Here is a 21,681-nt window from a genome sequence, read left to right as displayed (position 1 = left end):
TTATTCTAACATCAGCAGATGTTATGCAGGTCACATTAAGGTGATTCACCACTGCTAAATGTTGGAACTGTCCCACAGTAATGAATTATCCAAATGCAGTCTTTGCTGGTAAATTCTAGAGGGCATATTTTTTTCCCGTAAAGCCCACGTTCAGGCTGCGCCTCTACAAGCACAATGAAAGAGTAAGACGGTGCAATATTGCCCACTTCTGGTCAGACAGGGCTTCTGCCGTTGACAATAACAGTTTCTGGAAAAGTCCAAAGCCACGGCCATTCTCATCCTGTGAATCACGTCGTCAACATCACCCAGCCTCCCAGTATAAAAACAAATCAGAGGAGGCTCAGTCCGTCTGCTGGGAAGAAAAAGAATCCAAGCAGGGTGAGTACAAGGTCGTTGACAATCTCGTTTATATAAATGTGGTTTTATAGACATTATTATTACATAACTGTGCATAATGCATACATTTATGTAAGATGCTATTTATATTCCGGTTATAGTGATGTAATGCCTATTTGACGTATTATAAAACTGCATTGTAATTAATGCTGCATTTAAGTATTTTGCCCAACTACTGAGCAATAACCCACCACTGCATGACGCAAATAAGATTCTGTTTATACTTGGCACGAGACAAAATAACATGTCATTTATGCTGTTTCTGAATTACAGTCCATCCTCATGTGGTTAATGTCATCCAAAAAGTCAAACTGGGCTGTTTGTTATGTTGAGTTTGCCTGTGCCTTCCCTAGGCGAATTTGCATTGATTTTTTCATTGCAGAGAGGAATTTGTGTCGCAGCCCCAAGCCGATGAGGGGAACTAAGCCAGGTCAACTGCATTCAGGATGCATACTGTGCCCTAGCAAGATATCATTAAACAAAGCAAATCCCCTCACTCAGAGCAAGCCATCTGTGCGATACTTACAAACACCACAGAGATCATGTGCGACTCCATTCCAAAACAAATATCACGAGATTAGGCAGAAGGGCAAGATTCATTCAAACGAAAGCAAGAAGAAGATAAAACGGAACGCTTGCAACAAGCAACTTTTTTTTTTAAAGGAATTTCAAGGTTCGATTATGGAGAAAGCAAAACACTGCAAGCTGCACAGCATATTTTACATCACAAAAAACTTTCCATGTGACTCTGTATTTCTGTCTGTTCATTGGCTCTTCCAACATTTGTGCATGGTTCTTATGTAACTAGGCTCCTGGCTTTAGTTAGGGTTTCTATGTACACGTACAGGGGCTAAAAAGAGGAATCCTGTCCCCATGACTGACTCGAAGCTTTTATGATGTTTACTCAGACCCTGGTGTGAATTACGTACTCAAGAGCAGCTGCTGAGGACCAGTGGTTCGTCTTTGAATATCAAACATGATTTAGAGTGCTGCATTATTAAAAACGGGTAATCTACTTGGAATCACAGACATTTTTGCAAACTCAGAAAACTGGGATTAAATTTAGCAGAGCAAGCTTTGGTGGAGGGGATTTGCTTGCAAATCCAATGGAGTTGGTGAAGGGAACATAGAAATGTCTGCAAGTTTGCTACAGCTCCAATGATTTTGTTCTTCAAAGCCTTTTTGTTCGATACTGGTTAAAGGAATAGTCGACCCAAACATGAGTCATCATTACTCATCCTCATTTACCGTTCCAAACTTGCATGACTTTCTTTCTTCTGCACAACATAAAAATTTTTTTTTAGCCAAAACAACACTATTTTTCAGTTGTATGGAGGATTTCTTTCTTTTTTCCTTCTTTTAATTTTTAAAGTAACACTTTTTTTTTGGAATTAGGCTCATTCTCCAACTCCCCCAAAGTCAATAAGTTGAGTCTTACCATTTTGGAATCCATTCAGGTCTGGCAATTGCACTTTTAGCATAGATTAGCATAGACCAGGAGCATCACGTTCAAAAATGACCAAAGAGTTTGAATATTTTTCTCAGTTAAAACTTCACTCGGCTGAATGGATTCAAAATTGGTAAAAGTCAGCTTATTAACTCTTGGGGAGTTGGAGAATGAGCCCATTTCCAAAAAAAAAAAAAAGTGGAGTGTTCCTTTAAAAATACATTCTTTTGTGTTCCAAGTAGATAAAAGCGTTCAGATTTGAAATCACACAAGACTAAGAAAATAATGATATATACATAATAATGAGAATTTAAATTTTTCAGTGAACTTTGGATTACATAGCACAATAAATCTGTTAGGCCCACTGTTCAGAAACATCAAGGTCGCAGAAAGATAAATGCCACTATTTGTATCACCTACGTTATAAATAGACAGGCTGATTCAACGGATTCATTGCCCACACAGCCTGTCTGAGCCCGTCTCACACAAACCGCATTATTAAAACCGCATTTGTTCATGTTCATAAACTTGCTGAGTCACTTTCACCGCAGCTTTATTAAAAAAGTTTTACTATTAAATGACCCACTGTTTCCTCATTTATATTCATAGCGCTAAACTGCTTCTAAAACCAGGACACTAGCAGCCACCAAAGATGAAGGTCTCATGGTCTCTGCTGGGACTTTCTCTTCTCTACCTCTCTGTGGAGTGTCTGCTACCACCAACTAAAGACGAACTCAATCGTAAGTTTTTTTCTGTGCAGATCTGTTGTGCTCAGTTAGGGACCATAATGTAACAGTTTTTACTTTTTTGCCAGAGATCTCACTGCTTGGTGAAAAGTACCTGGACAAACAGATTGAAAATGCCATCACTGGGGTGAAGGAGATGAAGACCGTGATGGAGCGAACAGAAGAGGATCACAAGAAGTTTAAGGACGAACTGGAGAAAACAAAGCAACAAAAAGAGGTATATCTTTATCTATATCAAATCAGCAGTTGTATAACTTGCACAGTAGTTCAACATGAAGTAATTATTATGAATTAACAATGAGCAATAGTACATTTAGAAATGAATATTAAATTATAGCAAATAATGAGAAAAATTATTCTACATTAAAAAATTATGTAATTATTTACATAGCCTACATATACCAAAAATGGCATTTAAAGTTGCATAAAGAATAATAAAGCAATTTATTATGTATTCAGAATAATATATATATATACACATACATACATTATATATATATATTTATATATACATACATTATATATTTATATATATATTTATATATACATACATTATATATTTATATATATATATATATATATATATATATATATATATATATATATATATATATATAAACACATGTGTACAATTTTTATTATGTATATATAAATCCACATACATACAGTGTATATGTTGAAAATATTTATATATATAAACATGACATACTTTTATTAAATATATATATATATATATATATATATATATATATATATAAATTATGTAATACATATTTATATAAACATTAGCCTAGATCAACAAATGTTAAGAAAAAGTGTTTGTTGTTCCTTCATGACACGCATTGCATTAACTATAATGTTAACAAATTCAACATTATTGTAAAGTGTACCTGTGACCTAATAAAAATGACCTTCATACATTTTTAAGTTTGGAGTGACTAAATATTTTCTATATAACAGTTTTTTTTATGCTTGTGCTATTCCATCAAATAGAATGCTCTGAAGGAGGCTCAGGAGATGGAGGAGAAGCTGAGTGAGCAACAGAGTGTGTGTAATGAAACCATGCAGGCTCTGTGGGAACAGTGCAAGCCCTGCTTGAGGAAAACTTGTGTTAAATACTACTCACGCACCTGCAGCAGCGGAGCCGGCCTGGTGGGACGACAGGTGACACGTCTGCACAAACATCCCTGCAATTATCCTGACTTCACTCTGGTGCTTCCAACCATCCCTCTCTTTGTCTGTTTCTAGCTGGAGGACATTTTGAACAGGACCTCTCCCATCTCCATTTGGATCAAGGGGCAGAACATTGAGACCCTGATGGACGAGGACCAGCAGCAGACCAGACGCTTCCAGGACCTGGAGGAGCGGTATACAGAGGTTGCAGATGGAGTGGACAACATCTTCATGGACAGCATGAAAGTGTTTGACCACATGCGTTCCTTCCACCAGCCCAGCTTCTTCCCCAGCCCCTTCCGGATGCCCAGCAGTTTTGGTAGTCAGTCCAGCCGGGCCGCTCGTGTCTACAGGTCCCCTCTCCACAGCCCAGAGTTACACAGCTTCCACAACATGTTCCAGCCCATGATGGAAATGGCAAGAAACATGTTCGACTCCTTCGGGCCCTACATGGGAAGTGATATGGATTTTCCTTTGGAAGGTAAATGTCAGGGTCTACAAGCCTGGATATTACAACAAGTACAATGTCAAAAGTGCTGTAAGCAATATTCGTCACACTTAAAGGGACAGTGCAACCAAAAATGGCATCACCATTTACTCACAGGCATATCTGTGTCAACTGAAAATTAAATTGAAATTGCCTCAAAAGTCAAAATTCTGTCATTAGTACTTGTGTATGTGTATATATAATGTATGTGTATACACATATGCAAAATAATAGCTTTTACATACTTAATATACATTAAAAAAATACATATATATATACACATACACACACTCACACACACATATATATATATTTTAAAAAGATGTTACGTTTATATTAAATATATTTACAGATGATATAATTTATATATACATATAAATGCATATACATATTTTCAAAATATATAATAAATAAATACATAGTGCACATATATATATAATCTGTAAACCTGTATTCATAGATGGCAGAGTAAACGAAGATGTTATTATAACTAAACCATTTGGAAATGATAAGATGACCTGCAGGGAGATTCGTCGCAATTCTGCTGGCTGCATCAAACTGAAGGATGAGTGTGAAAAATGTAAAGAGATCCAGCATATTGGTAAGTGCGATATTAAATACACAATTTTGTGTTATAGAAGTTTAAAAAATTTGGTCCCAATTTGGGAGTTTTGATGAGAATTCCATATTAAAATTATAGCTTTGTTTTCTTCTTCAGACTGTTCTGGAAAGAGGCCGCTGGAAGGCCCCCTGAAGGAGGAGCTGGAAAGGGCTCTTGCCAGGGCTGAGAGTTTAACCCAGGAGTACAACAACATACTAAAACGATTCGAAGAGGAGATGTCCAACACCTCAAGTGTGCTGGACCTGTTCAACAGGCAATCCGGCTGGGTGTCTTCTCTAGCTAATCACACCAAAAATGAAGACGGCTTCTTTAAAATACAGGCAGTAGGTGCTAATTATGTGATTTGGCACAACCGTTAACTCCCTTCTACTGTGCAGATCGCTCAACTGCCGAACATTTTATGTGCAGGTGATGTCAAAGGGCTCAGACAAAGCAGAGAACCCGGGAGACACTAAAGTGTCAGTCAAACTGTTTGACGGGCCAGATATGAGCTTCACGGTGCCAGGAGACATTCCCTGGAGCGACCCGAAATTCTCTGAGGTGGTGGCACAGGAGGCTTTGGATCGTTACAAACAGAACACTGTGTGAGTCTTAACACCAATCCATGTTAATTAGCTAAAAATCGTATTAACATGATTAAAAATGCATCAAATATATTCGTGTTTTCCTCTCCAGGGTCACAAACTAAACACTTTGGAGGGCAGGCGCTTCTGATGAAGAAAATATATTCTCTGAGAAATCTGAAAGGCACTCGAGAAGATCCTTTTGAATTAGAATAATACTGAGAGATGCTGTATTCATGTAGCTGGATGTCTTTTGTCTAGCATTATTCCTGCTGTTTCAATCCCGCTTCACACTGAGAGGCCCTACAGAGATTGTATAGAATTAAGTGCTTATGAACTTATAATCAACTGTACATTGTCAGATAACAATAAAACACACAATTCCATTTTCCTCGTGCCTTATTGAGCAAAAAAAAAAAAAAAAAAAACGTGGCGTAAAATGTCCAGCAAAATTTCACACTGCAGATTTTTAAATCTATTTGATCCTTCGGCAACCTTTACTCTATTTCCTCCAGTCTAATCTCCATCCAAACAGCAGAAACCTTTAAGACGTACCTCTTCTCAGTAATTCATAACCTTATTAATTGCACTGAAAAATAAATGATGCAATTACGCATGTTAATAAGCTTTGCGATCATCGAACATTTTATTTTCCCCTTGGATTAATAGCTTCTGCATGAATTATTCTTATCTTGATGTAATATAAATTAGTGTTAATATAATAACTAATTTGAATATATAATTATAAAATATTAATATATATGACTTCTATTCTTTATACTAAAATATTTATTATAAAAGATTTTTTAATTGTGGTTTTAAATCCGTCAGGGTAGACTGAAATATAAATTTTTGGCGTATGAAAAAAAGGCTTGAGAGACAGAAGCACTTCGCTTAATGGTGTTTACACAGCCTCATTTTTATCTGCATTAAAAATGTAGAACCTAACTAAGTTCTATTGTTTCAGCTCTAATTTCTAATTAAATTAGAAGATCAGAATTTTTTTCTCATTAGTCTGCATAATTCAGCATGACTGTGATTGTGTTATAATTTTGACACGATAATTGCCCAAACAATATTGCAATTTTTTCCTCCACCAATGAAAATAGTTCCACTCAAAGTCAAAACAGAATCAGTCTTCAGGTTTCCAAGCAACACGCAAATTAGTTTTTGAACAAAACCAATGATCGTTTGAGTCGATCATAAAGACAGCAGTCATTTGTTTTTTCTCGAACCTTAAACCACCATTTTTGAGCTCAATCTTAAAAACAGCTGCTTATGATTTGACTCTAAAGCACTACTGAAGAACAGTCGGAGCGCTTGACAAAAAAGGAAATTATTAAAATATTGTGCCATTTTTATTTTGTGTAAAAATCACACAGCTGCTAGTTCATTCTGCAGAGACACATCCATGCAGTTAAACATTTATGATCCCACAGCCATTATATAAGCAATTAAATAGAATATTTGCTGTTAGTCAGCAATTAATGCAAATTTACATATGAGATCAAAAGGTGTGTATCATACAATATACAACATACCCCTGATACAGTAAATCAGCCTGAACAGCAGGGAGAAAAGGCTCACCTTGATTTAACATTAGGGGTGGGGGTTGGGGGGGTACATTACTGTGAAAACCTGCACACCAGGAAGTAAGGCTTTAAGGATGAGTAAAAGAAGAAAAAAAAAAAAAAAATACGGTCAAAACAAACCGACAAATGAAAGACACGGTGCAAGTCTATGTAACAACACAAACGTCACATTAGTTCAGACGTTACAGATACAAATCGAGTGGTTCGTTGTTAAGAGCCTTTTATACAAAATGAGACCGAGAACGACATGCGAAAATAGTGAGGAGAAATGACAAATGAAAGCCAGAGGTTTACAAACTGATGATGATGTCACGTGATTTTATGATGCGGGACTGAATCAGATCGTGTACCGTATGAAGTACAACATTTGAGACTGAAAGAGGGACGCCTGCCATCCCGGGGTGAAAGACTGTACAAGGTTAAACAGGTCGTTTTGTAATAACACAACAGAGTGTGTTAAGAGAAGAAAAGAAAGAGGTTTTTTGGAGGCCATACATTTTTAACTGTTGTCCTCAAACTCTCACGCGCATGAAACAAACACGCACAGATGTGCCGCCCACTGGTATGGCGAGGAAGAAATATTAAAGGGGCAGTTCATCTAAAAATAACAATCCTGACATTTGCCCAAAACGCGAAAGTTTTTTTTACTTTTATGTGAAACAAAAAGCGAATTTTTTGAAAGAATATCCTTGTCGCTCTTTTTGATATGGTGAGAGGGCTTACTAACAGTATCCCACACAACATTTGCATTATATTTCAAACTATTAAATCCACGTAATAGCTTTTGCGCGAGGAACAGACTGAATTTTTTTTTTATTTATTAGTAATGCCATGTTTCTGTAAGAGAAGTGACTGTCTTGAGTTGTAAACATAAGATTAATTTGATTCGTTTGAAACTTTTAAACGATTCAAATTAAACATAAAAAAATGAATCATTCACAAATTTGACTGATTCAGTGCTTAAGTAAGACTCAATGATTCGGTAACAGCATAAAAAAAAAAATCTGTCTGTTCCTTGCAATCGCTAATCATATGACCATGAAATCATTTCAATATAGCACACTTTTTTGGAGCATCTTTTGCATCACTGGAGCTTGAAATCCTTGTTTACTGTCCTTATTTTTTAAAAAAGATCAGCCACCCTTATTATTATTATTCTTCAGAATGGTTTAGTATGATCAGAAATAGCATGATCTCCCAATAATCTGTTCTCCCCTCTGTACGACCAGTGCATGGCCTAACATGATTGTCTGAGCACACACGGGTGCCTCTTAACATGGAAGAACATGACAAGCTGCCTCAGGACTCTGGAGAACAGGAGGGGAAGAGGCTCCTTCATGTTTACCAGAATTACAGCCTCCTGCCGGCCATGACGTCAGGCTCTTGCCTCAGACGCTAAACAGAACCTGCAATGTCTGGGGTATTATACATACAACCACTCAGACTTTCTGTTTCATCAAAGTGCCATAACGGATAAAGTTCCTGCACCCCATCCCTCTGAACGACTGTGCGAGACAGAACAGTCTGGAGGAAGCAGCGACTGTGTCTCTTCTCACGCGGTCGGCAGAGGAGTGGAGACGGGTGAAATGGACATCCTGCCAGAGGATCCAACAGACCACTCAAAAAAACCCAAAACAAAAACAAAAAAAACTGGGGTAATCACTCTTTCATACACACAAACATTCAATCTGAAGCGAACACACACACACGGTTTACAAATGCGAAAAAGGTCTAAGCTGTTCCAGTTGCACTTCAAGCGATATTCTTTCTTCGAGCAGGTCCTGAGACAACATTTGGAAAAAAGACAAATTGTCAGACATTTAAACAGCTTGTCTAATGAAAAATGAATAAATTCAATGGCATCTCACAATACCTTCAACTGCTGCTGTAATTCACTGTTGAGTCTGGCTAAAACAGTATTCGTTTCTTTGTTTCTTCTAATGGAAGCCTGGATGGCCTTCTTATCTTTACCGATAGACCTGTTTTTAAAAAGAAGAGGAAGAGGAAGTGTACTTTAAAAGGTACAAGCAAACATTGAGAACATTGCTGGGCTCAACAAAAACTCCAGTGCCTATATAGGGGGGAAAAATATTATATTGCATACATGTATTGCATTTCATTTATATTTTTTATATAAATAAGCATTCATGTTTATATTTTTAAAAATAATAAAAATTCATAATTGTATCCAGAAAATTGCATTGATGTTTTTATTGCTTAATTGAGAAAGTCATGCCACAACCTATTGAAAAATAAAATAAATTAAACAATTTTAAATAATAATTAAATGTTTTTGTATTAAATTTAAAAGAATACAATAAAATCTCTCTTGTCGATCTTTACCGTGGAATTGAGGGCTGGGTTGCTAGAACAGTGGCTATGACGTTAGACTTTTGCGGAAGGTCCTCCACATCTGGTCTGAGCTCATCTTCTGATTTCAGTCTTCGACGAACGGGTTTAGGGGGTGGGGCCAATGGAGTGGATACTTTGGCCTTTAGAAAAAAAACAACAACAAAAAAAAACAATGAGCGATTAAATAGTATACAATATGAAGACTGGTTGGCAGAGAATTCCTTACAGAGTTGACAGTGGTTGCATTTCGTTCCTCTGCCTGAACGTCGTTCTTTGCTGTTCTCATCGTCCCAGTGGTTTCTGCACATCTTTCTGCCTGTATATATACACACATATGCATTATACATAAACAAAAGTTCAGTATTCTAGAGTCAGTGAAAGAAAGAACATTTATCAAGAAAAACTGACAGTAAAGATATTTTATATTCTATTTTTAGAATTTATTACAGTTTCCACCAAAATATTAAGCCGCCCAATGTTTTTTTTTCCTATAAGCGATAAGAAATGTTTAAATAAGCATATTACAATGATCTCCAAAGACCTCTAAAAGTCTTGAGGATGATTTTTTTATAAAATATGTGTGACCCTGGACTACAAATACTTTGTATGGGTTAAAACTTTTATGCCAAATCATTAGGATATTAAGTAAAAATTGTGTTCCATAAAGATATCACAACATATTTAAAACATATTTTTTTGATTAGTAATATGCATTGCTAAGAACTTAATTTGTACAACTACAAAGGTAATGTTCTCAATATTTCAGATTCCAGATATTCAAATGGTTGTATGTCAGACAAATATTAACAAAGCACACATCGATGGAAGGCTTATTTACTCAGCTTTCAAATTATGTACAAACCTCAATTTCTAAATATTTACACTTATGAATGGTTTTGTGGCCCAGGGTCACATACACCTATATACATTTATTAGAAATGTCAAATTTACTTGTTTAATGCGTGCTGAAGTTTCTAGAAAATGTACCTGTGCATATTTTTTTACATCACAAAAAAGTTTTTCCTTCATAATCTGTCATTATCATCATCTCAATTTGTACCTGTCCACTGTCAGATGGTTTCTCTCCATCGTCTGCCGGCTGGTCTACAGCAAAAGCCTGGAACTGGCTGAAGTCAGCAAAGTTGGGCTGTTCTGGCATCTGCTGGGGTGACGTGCTGGCATGTGCTGGAAGACCATCTCCCTCTGCCGAACGGTGACCATGTGGCACTGATGTCTGGGAATTTGTACATTACATATTGAATTGCTCTTCCACAAAAAGTATAGTATAGTTTCTATAAACAGCCGTCTTTTTTGTTTGCAAGCACTTTTTACAAATTGCTGGGCTATACCTGTGTGGGCAGTGGTCTGGGAGGCACTGCTGGGGGAAAGGCAACTACACCCGGCTGCTGCGGACCTGATGGAGAAGTAAATACAAAAGAGAACTTCAGCTTTTTTTCCAACCGCACCCCAACGAAACAAGAAGCTACGAGTTACCTGATATCTGTTTGTGTGCATGCATACCTGCAGGGACAGCGGCAAAGTTTCTGTTCATGTCTAGAGAGGAGGACCGTGAGTGAGAGGCGTGGGGGCGGGGTGGAGGTGGGGGCGGAGCCACAACCTTCAGTCCTTCCGGAGAAGTGCCAGAGTGAGACCTGTAATAGCACGAGCCGTAACACTTTTTGACTGGAAATGCCACACCATTTTCTAACCAGGTATGATATGACCAAAAACTGCCTACAAAACAACTAAATAATTTCCAAATCTAATACACATTAATCTAAGCTTTAACTTCTAGCTATAACGACACAAACACAAAGAACAAAGATCAAAGTCTGTATTCTGCAAGACGTTAAGTACCTTTGTCTGTTCACAGCACTGGAAATGGGCTCTTGATCAGATGTAAATGAATCTGAGCTGCTATAGCCATCTCCTGTGGAAGGAAGTATAATGGCTCTGAATGAATTATGGGAGAAGATTTCCTGTCAGTCAATGAAATGCTTAAATAGCCCAGATATACTTACCAACAGTGGTACCAGGAAACTTAATAGTTGCTGCTAACTTGGTCTCATCAGAAAGTTCTGGTGGTTTCGCCATTAACGGACTTGTTGGATGTGTGTGATCTATAAAACCAAGAGCAAATAATGCAATTTGTTTAAAATCAAACGATTACGCTCATCTAGTCACTAAACCGCAGTAAAAGTGTCAGGTTTTTTTGAAAGAAAGAAATTAATCAAAGAAATTAATCCTGAAAAAAATTATGGAATAGTTCCAGCTTTGCCATCCCAGAAATAAATTACTTCAAAATTTTATACTACAATTTAACTGGATTTTAGATTAAATTAAACCTAGATTAGCACAAAAGGCAATTCTTTCAAAAACATTTTTTAAAATAACACAAAAGCACAGATTTTTAAAATGACAGCGTATGTTAATGATGGATTGTAAAAGAAAGATTCTTATGAAATATTTCTAGACTGAAAATTATAACTAGTTTTTACATTTTCTTTGACCCTCAAGTCATACCTCAAGTATGAGCAATAGTGAGTAAGATGGAGTGTACACCAAAAATAACAGCAGTACGTAAATTTGCATTGTTAATGTATATCAACAGACGCACCACTTCCAGTTCTCTTGAGCTCCATCTCTTGCATGTGGATCTTGCTGGGTGTCATACGAATGGGCACAGGGTGGACTATTGCTGTATCCTGCAATAAAAGAAGCACATCAACCGATGCTGTCTCACAACTACAACTATCTCAGTCAAGAAGAAGAACAAGGTATAGTTAAGAACCTGACACTGAACAACTAAAACATAGCATCACAACACCCTCAATGGACAGCCAGCAGAGTCATCACTTGGATTACATGATACAGTATGAGAGAAAGAGCATGAAAGAATTACCGGTAAGCTCAGCAAGCAAAAGAAAAACAAAAATGAATCATTTGATGATGGCACTGTGGCTGTGAATTTATCCTGAGGACATGCGTTCTCAGAGAGAATTTACAGAGTACTGGGTTAATGAATATCATTAATCATGAAAGAGCATTGAGTGATTGACTTACAGGGTCAGCTGGTGCAATGTTAGAATCAAATTGGGTCAGAGTTTGTGAGCTTGAGGAGCGTTCGCTAAAAGTCTCCCACTGCTGGAGAGACAGAGCAGAGACATGTCAACAAGGTGGAGCCATTCCACTCCTCACACAAGCAAACAAGAGGCCATAATACAACAACAGGGTGCCCTTTCCTCCCTCTGACTGTTGGGAGAAACCCGTGATTTGTCCTGCATCGTACTGGTGCACATTCTCTGGTGTCCACAGAGGACCAATTGTCTTTCTAATGACCTTACAGGCTGAGAGGTAGAATGTCACATTTTATTCCCCTATTACGAGGATCAGCTTAGTAGCCATCAAATGAGAAACCCCAATAATTAGATATTGTAGATCAAAACGTGCTGACCTGGACTGTGTTCCCCTAAATCACAGTAAGCCTAAGTTGATTGTTACTCAGTTGGTGACAACGGTTTTACGGTCAACTTGAGGTTATAATGATTTAGGGAAACACAGTCATGTTTAAAGATGAAGCGTGTAAATCTGTATTCAGTTAAAAGTACAAAAAGAATGAGTATTTGAACAGGTTTTTTTCTCATTTCCCTCTGTCACTGGTCAATCAAACAGAGATTCCCAGTCTAAACTCCACTGCCATTGGTTGAGCCAGTATTGCTGTCTCAGAGCATTTTTGGAATATATAGAAATTAAACAATAAATATATCACTTAAAGTTACTAAGTACCTAGTCCTATTTTGCAATATTTAATAATTGCACTATATAACAAGGGGAAAAATAAATGATGCTTTAATAAATTATGATTTTTACATACAATTTTGAAACCATGACAAAGAATCATAATGATGACAGAACTGTGTTGAATCATAATTATGACTTGTCAACTCATAATTCTGACTTATCAAAATGATGAGATACTATGTCATAATTCTGACATATCTACGGTCATAATTATTTACCAAGTATGATTTGTGGCAGAAATGGGATATCATAGAAGTTACTTTTCATCTTATTTTATTTTATGAAGTGTCAAACTTTTTCTGGGGTCAAGCTGACCTAACCATGAAAAATTATGTCAACCAATATAACTCGCTGTGCTGATATAAAACACACAAGATCCAATCAAATCCTGGCACTGGTTCCAATTAAATATCTATTTTCACTTGGAAATGTGTCATATTATGCAGTATTCCATTATTAAATGCCCCTATTATGGGTTATAGGTTTATATTTTGGTTTAGTCCCAATCATGAAATTGCCATGCATGCAAAGTAAAAAGAAAACACTTTCATTTTCCTATAATAATATGTATTTATTTTTCCCTATTATCTTAACGACTCCCAAACACTTTGTTCAATGATTTATTTTTCCAAAACCCTCTGACGATTGGTCGATTTCATTTAAAGCAGTGTTTGTATACTTAATGCTTCGAAAGCAGAACCTAGCGGCAAAGAAAGGAATTCTATTTCCATTCAGAGCAAAGTGAAAAGACCAACAAGTGGGCAGACAATATGCTAATGTTTCATTTTGATGTCAACATGAAAAGGCTTGTGAAAAACGAGACAATACTTTTATACACGGTGCACTTTTACATTTAAAACTTTGCAGGATGTTCTCATTCACTTAGAGCTGTGTTATACACTGCAAGAAATGAATTTTTCAAAAAAAAAAAAAAAAAAAAAAATAATAGGGGCATTTTAAAAGTATTCCAGGAAGTTATTCTAATAATTTTTAAGAAAGGATCAGAAGTTTTGACTACACGGCTGCCACATTCCTAACAAAACAGTGAAGAAGTAGCTGTCACAGCAATTCTCATGAGAGTGTTACATGTCTGGAGATGAAAGTGTGCTTTGCTGGCACCACTTTCTCCTTGCTGGAAGTGTATTAGTTTTATTTTCCCATAAAGAAAGGCAGACAGAACTACAAAAGAGAAGGGGTACATTAAGAAACCAAAGTCCAAACCTCATTGCTTTGATTGAGCTCAGGCCAGTTCTGGTTTAGGGAAGGCATGGAAGGAGACTTATTTGGAGTGACCTCCACAGGGGAAGCAGAAAAGCCCACCTCAGGAGCAGGTTCTGGAACTCCTGAAACATACAGACAGACAGACAGACAATAAAGAACTGAACATCATTCAGCATGAATACAGTATCAGCAGAGTAATATTTCATCTGAAAAGGTCATAAACATCATAAAACTTCACAAGGACTCTCAGGGTCCCAAGGGCATATTCTATGTTCCATTTTAATATGCGAAAACTGTTGCTAAGATACAGGCTCACTTCCTATGAAGCTTATTAGAATATTGTAATTAGAAACAAGTTCATTCTCTGTCTACAACGTAACTAAAAGGCTGAGAAATAACAATATCACAACCAATTGCAAAACTTTTTTAGATTTTTAGACTTCATATATACTTATGAGATAAGAAATTTGAACATTAACTAGTTAGGGCGAAAACATTTTTAGTATAGTAGTGATTTTCTGGTGATAACAGTTTAACATTTTTTTTGTTACATTCATTTGCCTTATAAAAAACGAATATGAAAATCTACACAATAACTGAAGTTTAGTTATTGTTGGGGTTGATCATTTTAAATGTCTTATGTTCACCAAAGTTGTATTTATTTGATCAAAAATACAGTAAAATGTTGTTGAAAATGTTGCAAGCTCAAAACAACAGCGTTTATCTGAGATAGATGTTTCTGTAATAAAGTCTTTACTGTCATTTTCAATCAATTTATTGTGCCCTGGCTGAACAAGTGCAAATTTCTTAGAAAAATAAATAAATTATATATATATATATATATATATATATATATATATATATATATATATATATATATATATATATATATATATATATACACATACATAGACCACAAACTTCTGCACGTGTCTCAATAGAGCAACAGCAAGTGGCCACAAAAATTACACTAAAAAGGTATTTCTTCATATATGCTTCATAGCTTTTGGAAATAGCACATATCACATTCAGAAAAGGTTTCAAAAAGCACTCTGTGTGCAGAACGTTCTGAAATAACTGGGCTGCATATTTCCCAATTTGAAGCTGTGTTTGGCGTGAGGCTTTTCTGCTTACCTGCTGAGTCATCCAAGTCAATAAGCTTTGGCATTAGGCTCTCTGGGAGCTTTTCAGGAAGGTCATAACCATTTTTTCTAGCGACCACAAGATGAAATGCAGCACAGAACTCATCCAGGGTCAGTGCACCATCTTTATCAAAGTCTGATAGCTCCCTGCAAGGTAAAGCAGGTCAGTCAATACAGATAAAAAAAAAAAAGATGACTGGAACAACCTCCTTTTTTCTTTTTTCTTTTTATAAGACAGGGCATTAACAAATTGAATGTGAATGGCTACGATTATCAACTGATGCAGTTAAGGATTGTCTGTTTCGGACAATCTACACCAAGGTCATCCAAAATGAAACGGCGTAACTTATGTATAACTACTTACCAAATGTGAGACAGTTCTAGAATAGGCAGCTTTGACTTTGTAAAGAACTCCTTCGCGGCAGAGCCTGAACAATAGAGAATGGAAACATTTTTAGGCTGGTAAAAAAAAAGAAAGAAAACGGCATAAATACAGTTAGCGCTCAAAACAAGGTCTCACTAACCAGGGATTAAACCAGTGAGATCAGCCTGAATGGTCTTAAACTGGTTTATGTAATACTGTCTTTGCTCATCTGTGATTTTCCAGGGGTCATCATAACCGCTGGTCTGTCTTTGGATTTCATTTGTGGGCATTGCAGATGGCACAGTTCGTACTGTTGTGCTCTCCGGCTGGAGTAGAACAGGAGGAAATAAGAGTTAGAATTTTGTAACGCACTTGTATCATGTACACTACTGTTCAAAAGTTTGGAGTTGGGAAGATTTTCGGTAAGGTGTGTTTTCCCAAGACAGTATCATCAAATATTATTACAATTTAAAAAACTTAATCTTTTACATTTTAAAATGTCATTTATTCATGTCACAGATGTTTATTGTATCACATGATCCTTCAGAAACCCTTCTAATATTTGATGTTCAAGAAACACTTTTTACTCTTATCAAGGTTGAAAACATTTGTGCTGCTTGATCATTTTAAATCTGAAGATTTCAACTGTTTTTTTAAACAGCTTAAGCAATATAAGTAAAATGCTTTACTACTTTGTTTTCGAATTTCTTGCACGACCGGTAATTCTCCAACCATGCATTCATTTGGGCTTGGCAAATATTATTAAAGTCTGCTTTTGTGAACACAAAAGTAAACATCTGTTCTGCCACAGAAGCCTTGGTTACAGCAGGCTAGTGGTGACAGATCATGTTGTATACATAACAAATTCATAGATGGAGGCCCACACCGCATTACCTGAGCTGAGGGGGGATGCATTGGAAGTGTGCTGGAGGGGGGCGTGTCTGTAAAACTGACCCAACTTTCCTGGACAGGAGGGGGTGAATGGGCGGACCACATCCCATCACCAGTAACTGGTCCTTAGGCAAGACACAGAAAAAGAGAGAGAGGAAAGAAAGAGAAACAGACGACATTTAAAAAGACATTATAAAACGTAATAATAATTAAGCTTAGAGCAAACAGATTATTATTATTTAAAAACAAATCAATAACATAACATAATATAATAATTGGTGGTATTACATGATTAATCGCAATTAATCACACCCAAAATAAAATAAAGTACTTGTATTCATTATTAATATATAGACACATGCATGAATATATTTAAAATATACTGTGATTATATTTAAAGTCTTTATAAGAATATAAATATATAAATATTAAAAAAATTTTTTATATATATATATATATATATATATATATACACACACACACACACACACACACACACACACACACAAAATAAATATACACAATACACATACATGTTACGTAAACAAACTTATTTTAAATGCGATTAATCATGATTAATCATTTGACAGCACTAAATATAATATAACACAATCTAATATCATGTTAGTAGGGTTATTGTATTGTATTATAAGACATTGAGTACCTGGCTGTGCTTCTCTAAAAGGTGGCCAAACAACTCCTGGCACTGAGGGCTGTCTGTCCACATTTCCACCACTGGCTTGGCGTTTGTGCTTCCTCCAGGCATGGGGCGAAGTGGGAGGGGACTGGTGCGGTGACACTACAGGAGATGTGGTGTCCGGCTGGAACCAGAGATAAACTAAATTAATTACTTAGTAACTTTACAGACTTCCGGCCAAACACATGGCCTTGGAACAGCAGAGATACATGCTGGAGTAAATAAATAGTCATTTTACAGATGCAAAACAGCACACTTAATACAGAGACTCTATGAAGCATCTCGGAGTTAACTGCCTTGGCGCAAAGAGTTCATGAAAGTTAATAACAATCATAAAAAAACAACCTCTTAGTTGTGTCAAAATAAAATAAAAATGCGATATAAAATATATAAATAGAGAGAGCCAGTCAGTGATTGCCTAAACTAACTTTTCACAGTTTAATACTGCATACAAAAAAATAAAACTACTGAACACACTTATTTATTTAACCAAAATGTTTTAAGTTCAAAGTTTATAAGTTAAATATTATTAAACATTTATTTTCCCTTTTTTGGCTGTCTAATAAATATGTAATACGTACTACGTAATAGATCCAGCTGGCAACATTCACAAGGCCTAACGCACTGATTTCATATTTGCACGTATTATTCAATAATAGCATATAGAGATTATATTCTGTAGTACCTGTGGATCTACGGTGGGCACACAAGGCTGAATCATCTCATGCGCTGACACTTTTTTGGCTTGCACTCGGCCTGGAGGTCTGGGGAGGTAGGGTCCCTGGTTCTCTGTGTCTGTGAACATGACTGCATGTCTCGTCTCCTGCTCGTTCTTGCCCATCACAAAGCGAGGGAGGGGCAGATCCCTGACTGCAAATGCATCTCAACATTAGACTTCTGCGGATGTAATACACCACTACTGCCAACAGTGCTAAAAAATAAGCAGTACTAAACGGATATTATTTGCTTAACTTAATCAGAAAATGAATCTGATTGAATCTTACAGAGGTCGAAAAATTTCATTACTAACTGTAAAAATCAATGGAACAGAAATCAACAGAAATCAAGTTTATCCAAAGCCAATATAAACTCCAGGGTACTGTCAGCAATTTCCTGTCGACTTTGTCTTCATGTTCTTGCGGTATTTTCAAGGCTACGAGACGGGTCTTATTTCCTGCTTATTTATACCACTGTCAATTTCTCATTCTTTTACAAGGCCTTGTGTCTAACTTCCCAAAAATTCATGTAGTGCTTTAGCGCAGGGCTTCCTGTCATGGAGTGGGTTTATAAAGAGTACAGCCATGATAGTCAATAAACAAACAGGTACATTTGCATTTGGCTTAAAGGCACAAACATTTCGCAGAAATAAACAAATGCAACGGAAAATTAGCAATTTAAATGCACAACGTACTATTCCAGCACACGAACCTTAACATCAGCATTAAAAACGGCTCGTGTTTGCAATATACACATTCAGTCCTTTTCATCAAACAGGCTGTATGATTATCCTCTAACTCTTGTTATGTAATGGGCTGCAACTGCCACAGTGGATTCATTTGTAAAATGAGTGTCTGCAAAATTACAGGGATGTGATAACTTTACATTAAAAGACCGTTTTGATGCGGTGTATACGGTACAGGCATGCAGAACCAGCTGTAGAAGGGTTTAGGAAGGTTTGCTGCTACCCACCACTGTTCAGGCTCTCCACGCGCAGGGGCAGTCCAGACTGGGCCAGTGCAATGAGCTTCAGTGCAATGTAGAACTGACTCCGACCGAAATGACCGAGGCGTGTGGCCCCGCAAAGTTCAGTAATCTAGAACAATGGAAACAAAACTATCAATCAGATAAACTGACCTTAACATGGAATACAAAGGCGAACATAAAATAGCATGACCAGGAGAGAGAAAGTTAATATCTGTTTAAGCACACAAACACTCTCTCTCTCTCTCTCTCTCTCTCTCTCTCTCTCTCTCTCTCTCTCTCTCTCTCTCTCTCTCTCTCTCTATATATATATATATATATATATATATATATATATATATAAATATAAATATAAATATATATATATTATATTATATATTATATATAACTAAGTTGGATTTGAAATAACAAAAAGAACATTTAATGAAAAATTGTTTCAAACATGAATTCAATACCTAATCAATCAAAAATTTGTAGTGAAAAAACAGCAGTGACCATTTAAATAAGCCTTTTTTATCATTTTAAAAAGTAAGTTTTTCCTTTCACAACAAAGCTTAATTTTTAAAAGTCATGCCCTGAGTGTCACGCGATCCTTCAGAAACCATAGTAATGTGCTGATTTGCTGCTCAAAAAACTTTTCCTATTATTATCAATGTTGAAAACATTTGTGCTGCACAATATTGTGTGGAAACTGTAATACATTTTTTTAAAACATAAGCTTTCTAAAAGCAGTGTAAGTAAATTCATTAATATGGTGCTACACAGATGCAGATGACATATAATATGAGCTGTTAATCAGTCCAGTAAAACATTAATGAACTGAAAAAATGTAATACAATTACATTAATAAACAAACAACACAACAAACTTTGATATTACACACATGTAAACTTAAATGAAATGCCCTTGATGACCCCCGCCAATACTTCAGCATTATAAATCAATGGATTGGTTGCTCAGACAAGATCAACACAATTAAAAGACATAGTTGTCACTAGCAACTCATGGACACACCCCTTCACTAAACTCAAGGCCACAACCCTGCATATAGACTATGAAGACTTTCTTTTTTAAACCTTGTTATGCTCCAACAGCGATGAATGCAGCAACAGACGAGTGTTAATCAGAATCAATCATCAGCAAAGAAACAAACATCACTCAATGACACCTCAAGAACCAGCAACTGTCAAAAAGACGCTTGAAAGTACAATCAGTATCGGAATAGAATGAAATCAAATATTATCAACAAGTTATGATCTGTTGAGCTACAGTTAATAAATGAAACGGTTTCTTTTGACTCATTCCTTAAATAAAGGGTCACATGTTGTCCATAACCCCAAACCTCTTCCTTGCATTGACACTTCGATAAGTGAGAAAAATCACATTTCTACACGGATCTCGTGACAAAAACAGAAAATGACTGATATTTAAGAGGAAGCAGGCGCAACTAATAATTCTACAGACTTGCACAACACAGGAAACAAAGTTTAAGCCTCCAGATGCATCACCCTTCATCTGTGCAACTCGGCAACAATGAGATTCATTCATCAGATCGGTCTAAACACCCTTGACATCGACCAAATGATCCATTAGAGCTATTAGCATGTCTGAAACGATCAAGTCGAGTCATCAGTTCAACTTACCTAAGTGTAAAAGCATAACGACACAGATCTGCTGACTAATACACACATATCTGAATCCCATGCGTACTGTACCTGATGGACCACTTCGTTTGAGAGCTGGGCCGCCCGGAAGAGGTCCAGAACTTTGCCGTTGGAAGCCACTTTCTTGGCGTTATCCACATCACAGGAGAGGAAGAGTTCAGAGTAATATTTCTGCTCGACATCGCTCAGTGTTAAACTCTCCATCGTGGCATCAAACCCGCAGCTGGTGGCTTCACCTTATCAGGCCAGTGTCGTGCCTTTCGGTGTATGAGCAAGACAAGAAACTAGCAAAACACAAGTAAGATCCTTCTATGAAATGGACGGACTCGAAAGAGCCTGCTTCGGGGCGCTTGTTGTTGTTTTATGTACCGTTAGTCGCTGTCTTTGCTCTTGTCTTTTGGCCCTCGCAAAGTCAAGCAAACTAATAGAGCCTGGGACGTCGGAATTCAGCGGTAACAGCGTCGAGACTGGGTTCCGTCGTCGCGCTGGCTCTTTAAGAGGATGATATGGCGGTCGGTGGGGCGGTGGAGCTCGCGTAGCCGCTAAGCGATGTTAGGAATAAAGTTTCTGGCTCTTTGGGCTGCTTCTCTCTGCAGACAGCGCCGCCATTCCTGGACCCCGTGACGTCATGGCCCAGGCGCAGGACCCGGATGGAGTGTGGCGTCACAGATGTGCCGTCAGCTGGCGTGTTTGTAAAATCTGCTGTTTCGTACACGTAAACGCAAATTTAACTAATTTAATCCGTGTTTTAATACATGGAGAATTCGTTTTGTTTATTAATTCTCTTAAATATTGTAGTTAATTAAAAAAAAATGACTCATA

At 36.8% G+C, this 21,681-nt stretch overlaps 2 protein-coding genes across 4 annotated transcripts; one reads left to right on the top strand and one right to left on the bottom strand.

Moving 5' to 3' along the window:
* The first annotated feature begins 222 nt into the window (after positions 1 to 222).
* clu (clusterin) lies at positions 223 to 5,820 on the top strand. Its single transcript, XM_043219893.1, has 9 exons — positions 223 to 378; positions 2,453 to 2,583; positions 2,658 to 2,806; positions 3,583 to 3,753; positions 3,838 to 4,243; positions 4,710 to 4,850; positions 4,968 to 5,194; positions 5,280 to 5,455; positions 5,547 to 5,820. Exons 2-9 carry the CDS (start codon positions 2,496 to 2,498, stop codon positions 5,557 to 5,559), a joined length of 1,371 nt encoding a protein of 456 aa, XP_043075828.1. The 5' UTR covers positions 223 to 378; positions 2,453 to 2,495; the 3' UTR covers positions 5,560 to 5,820.
* Positions 5,821 to 6,773: 953 nt separating this feature from the next.
* On the bottom strand, positions 6,774 to 21,633 carry reps1 (RALBP1 associated Eps domain containing 1). 3 transcript variants are annotated; one of them, XM_043219890.1, is made up of 20 exons: positions 20,911 to 21,633; positions 19,184 to 19,307; positions 18,180 to 18,364; positions 17,462 to 17,618; positions 16,861 to 16,922; positions 16,067 to 16,232; positions 15,907 to 15,970; positions 15,535 to 15,689; positions 14,401 to 14,522; positions 12,442 to 12,522; positions 11,996 to 12,083; positions 11,400 to 11,498; positions 11,236 to 11,308; positions 10,900 to 11,030; positions 10,728 to 10,792; positions 10,439 to 10,612; positions 9,605 to 9,694; positions 9,370 to 9,518; positions 8,900 to 9,005; positions 6,774 to 8,807 (listed from the first exon to the last, which is right to left on the bottom strand). In XM_043219890.1, the coding sequence occupies exons 1-20, from the start codon at positions 21,061 to 21,063 to the stop codon at positions 8,739 to 8,741; spliced, it is 2,313 nt and encodes a 770-aa protein (XP_043075825.1). In that variant the 5' UTR covers positions 21,064 to 21,633; the 3' UTR covers positions 6,774 to 8,738. The 3 variants fall into 3 exon arrangements, with proteins under 3 accessions (XP_043075825.1, XP_043075824.1, XP_043075826.1); XM_043219889.1 differs by having other exon boundaries at positions 16,801 to 16,922; positions 20,911 to 21,629; XM_043219891.1 differs by lacking the exon at positions 12,442 to 12,522 and having other exon boundaries at positions 16,801 to 16,922; positions 20,911 to 21,629.
* Positions 21,634 to 21,681: the final 48 nt, after the last annotated feature.

The sequence above is a fragment of the Puntigrus tetrazona genome, chromosome 20 (assembly GCF_018831695.1).
Source record: "Puntigrus tetrazona isolate hp1 chromosome 20, ASM1883169v1, whole genome shotgun sequence".
Taxonomy (NCBI): Eukaryota; Metazoa; Chordata; class Actinopteri; order Cypriniformes; family Cyprinidae; genus Puntigrus; species Puntigrus tetrazona.
Note: the sequence above shows the minus strand (reverse complement) of the source record. Positions and strands in the feature narration are given on the sequence as shown.

What these genes read in the sequence shown, in the direction of transcription:
- clu (XM_043219893.1), top strand. Translation starts at nt 2,496, where the DNA reads ATGAAGGTCTCATGGTCTCTGCTGGGACTTTCTCTTCTCTACCTCTCT. An exon ending in AACTAAAGACGAACTCAATC is followed by an intron (nt 2,584 to 2,657) that starts GTAAGTTTTTTT and finishes CTTTTTTGCCAG; the next exon opens with AGATCTCACTGCTTGGTGAA. An exon ending in TATGGATTTTCCTTTGGAAG is followed by an intron (nt 4,244 to 4,709) that starts GTAAATGTCAGG and finishes CTGTATTCATAG; the next exon opens with ATGGCAGAGTAAACGAAGAT.
- reps1 (XM_043219889.1), bottom strand. Translation starts at nt 21,063, where the DNA reads ATGGAGAGTTTAACACTGAGCGATGTCGAGCAGAAATATTACTCTGAA. An exon ending in AACCATCTGACAGTGGACAG is followed by an intron (nt 9,695 to 10,438) that starts GTACAAATTGAG and finishes GTATATATACAG; the next exon opens with GCAGAAAGATGTGCAGAAAC. An exon ending in ATGCAACCACTGTCAACTCT is followed by an intron (nt 9,519 to 9,604) that starts GTAAGGAATTCT and finishes TTTTTTCTAAAG; the next exon opens with GCCAAAGTATCCACTCCATT.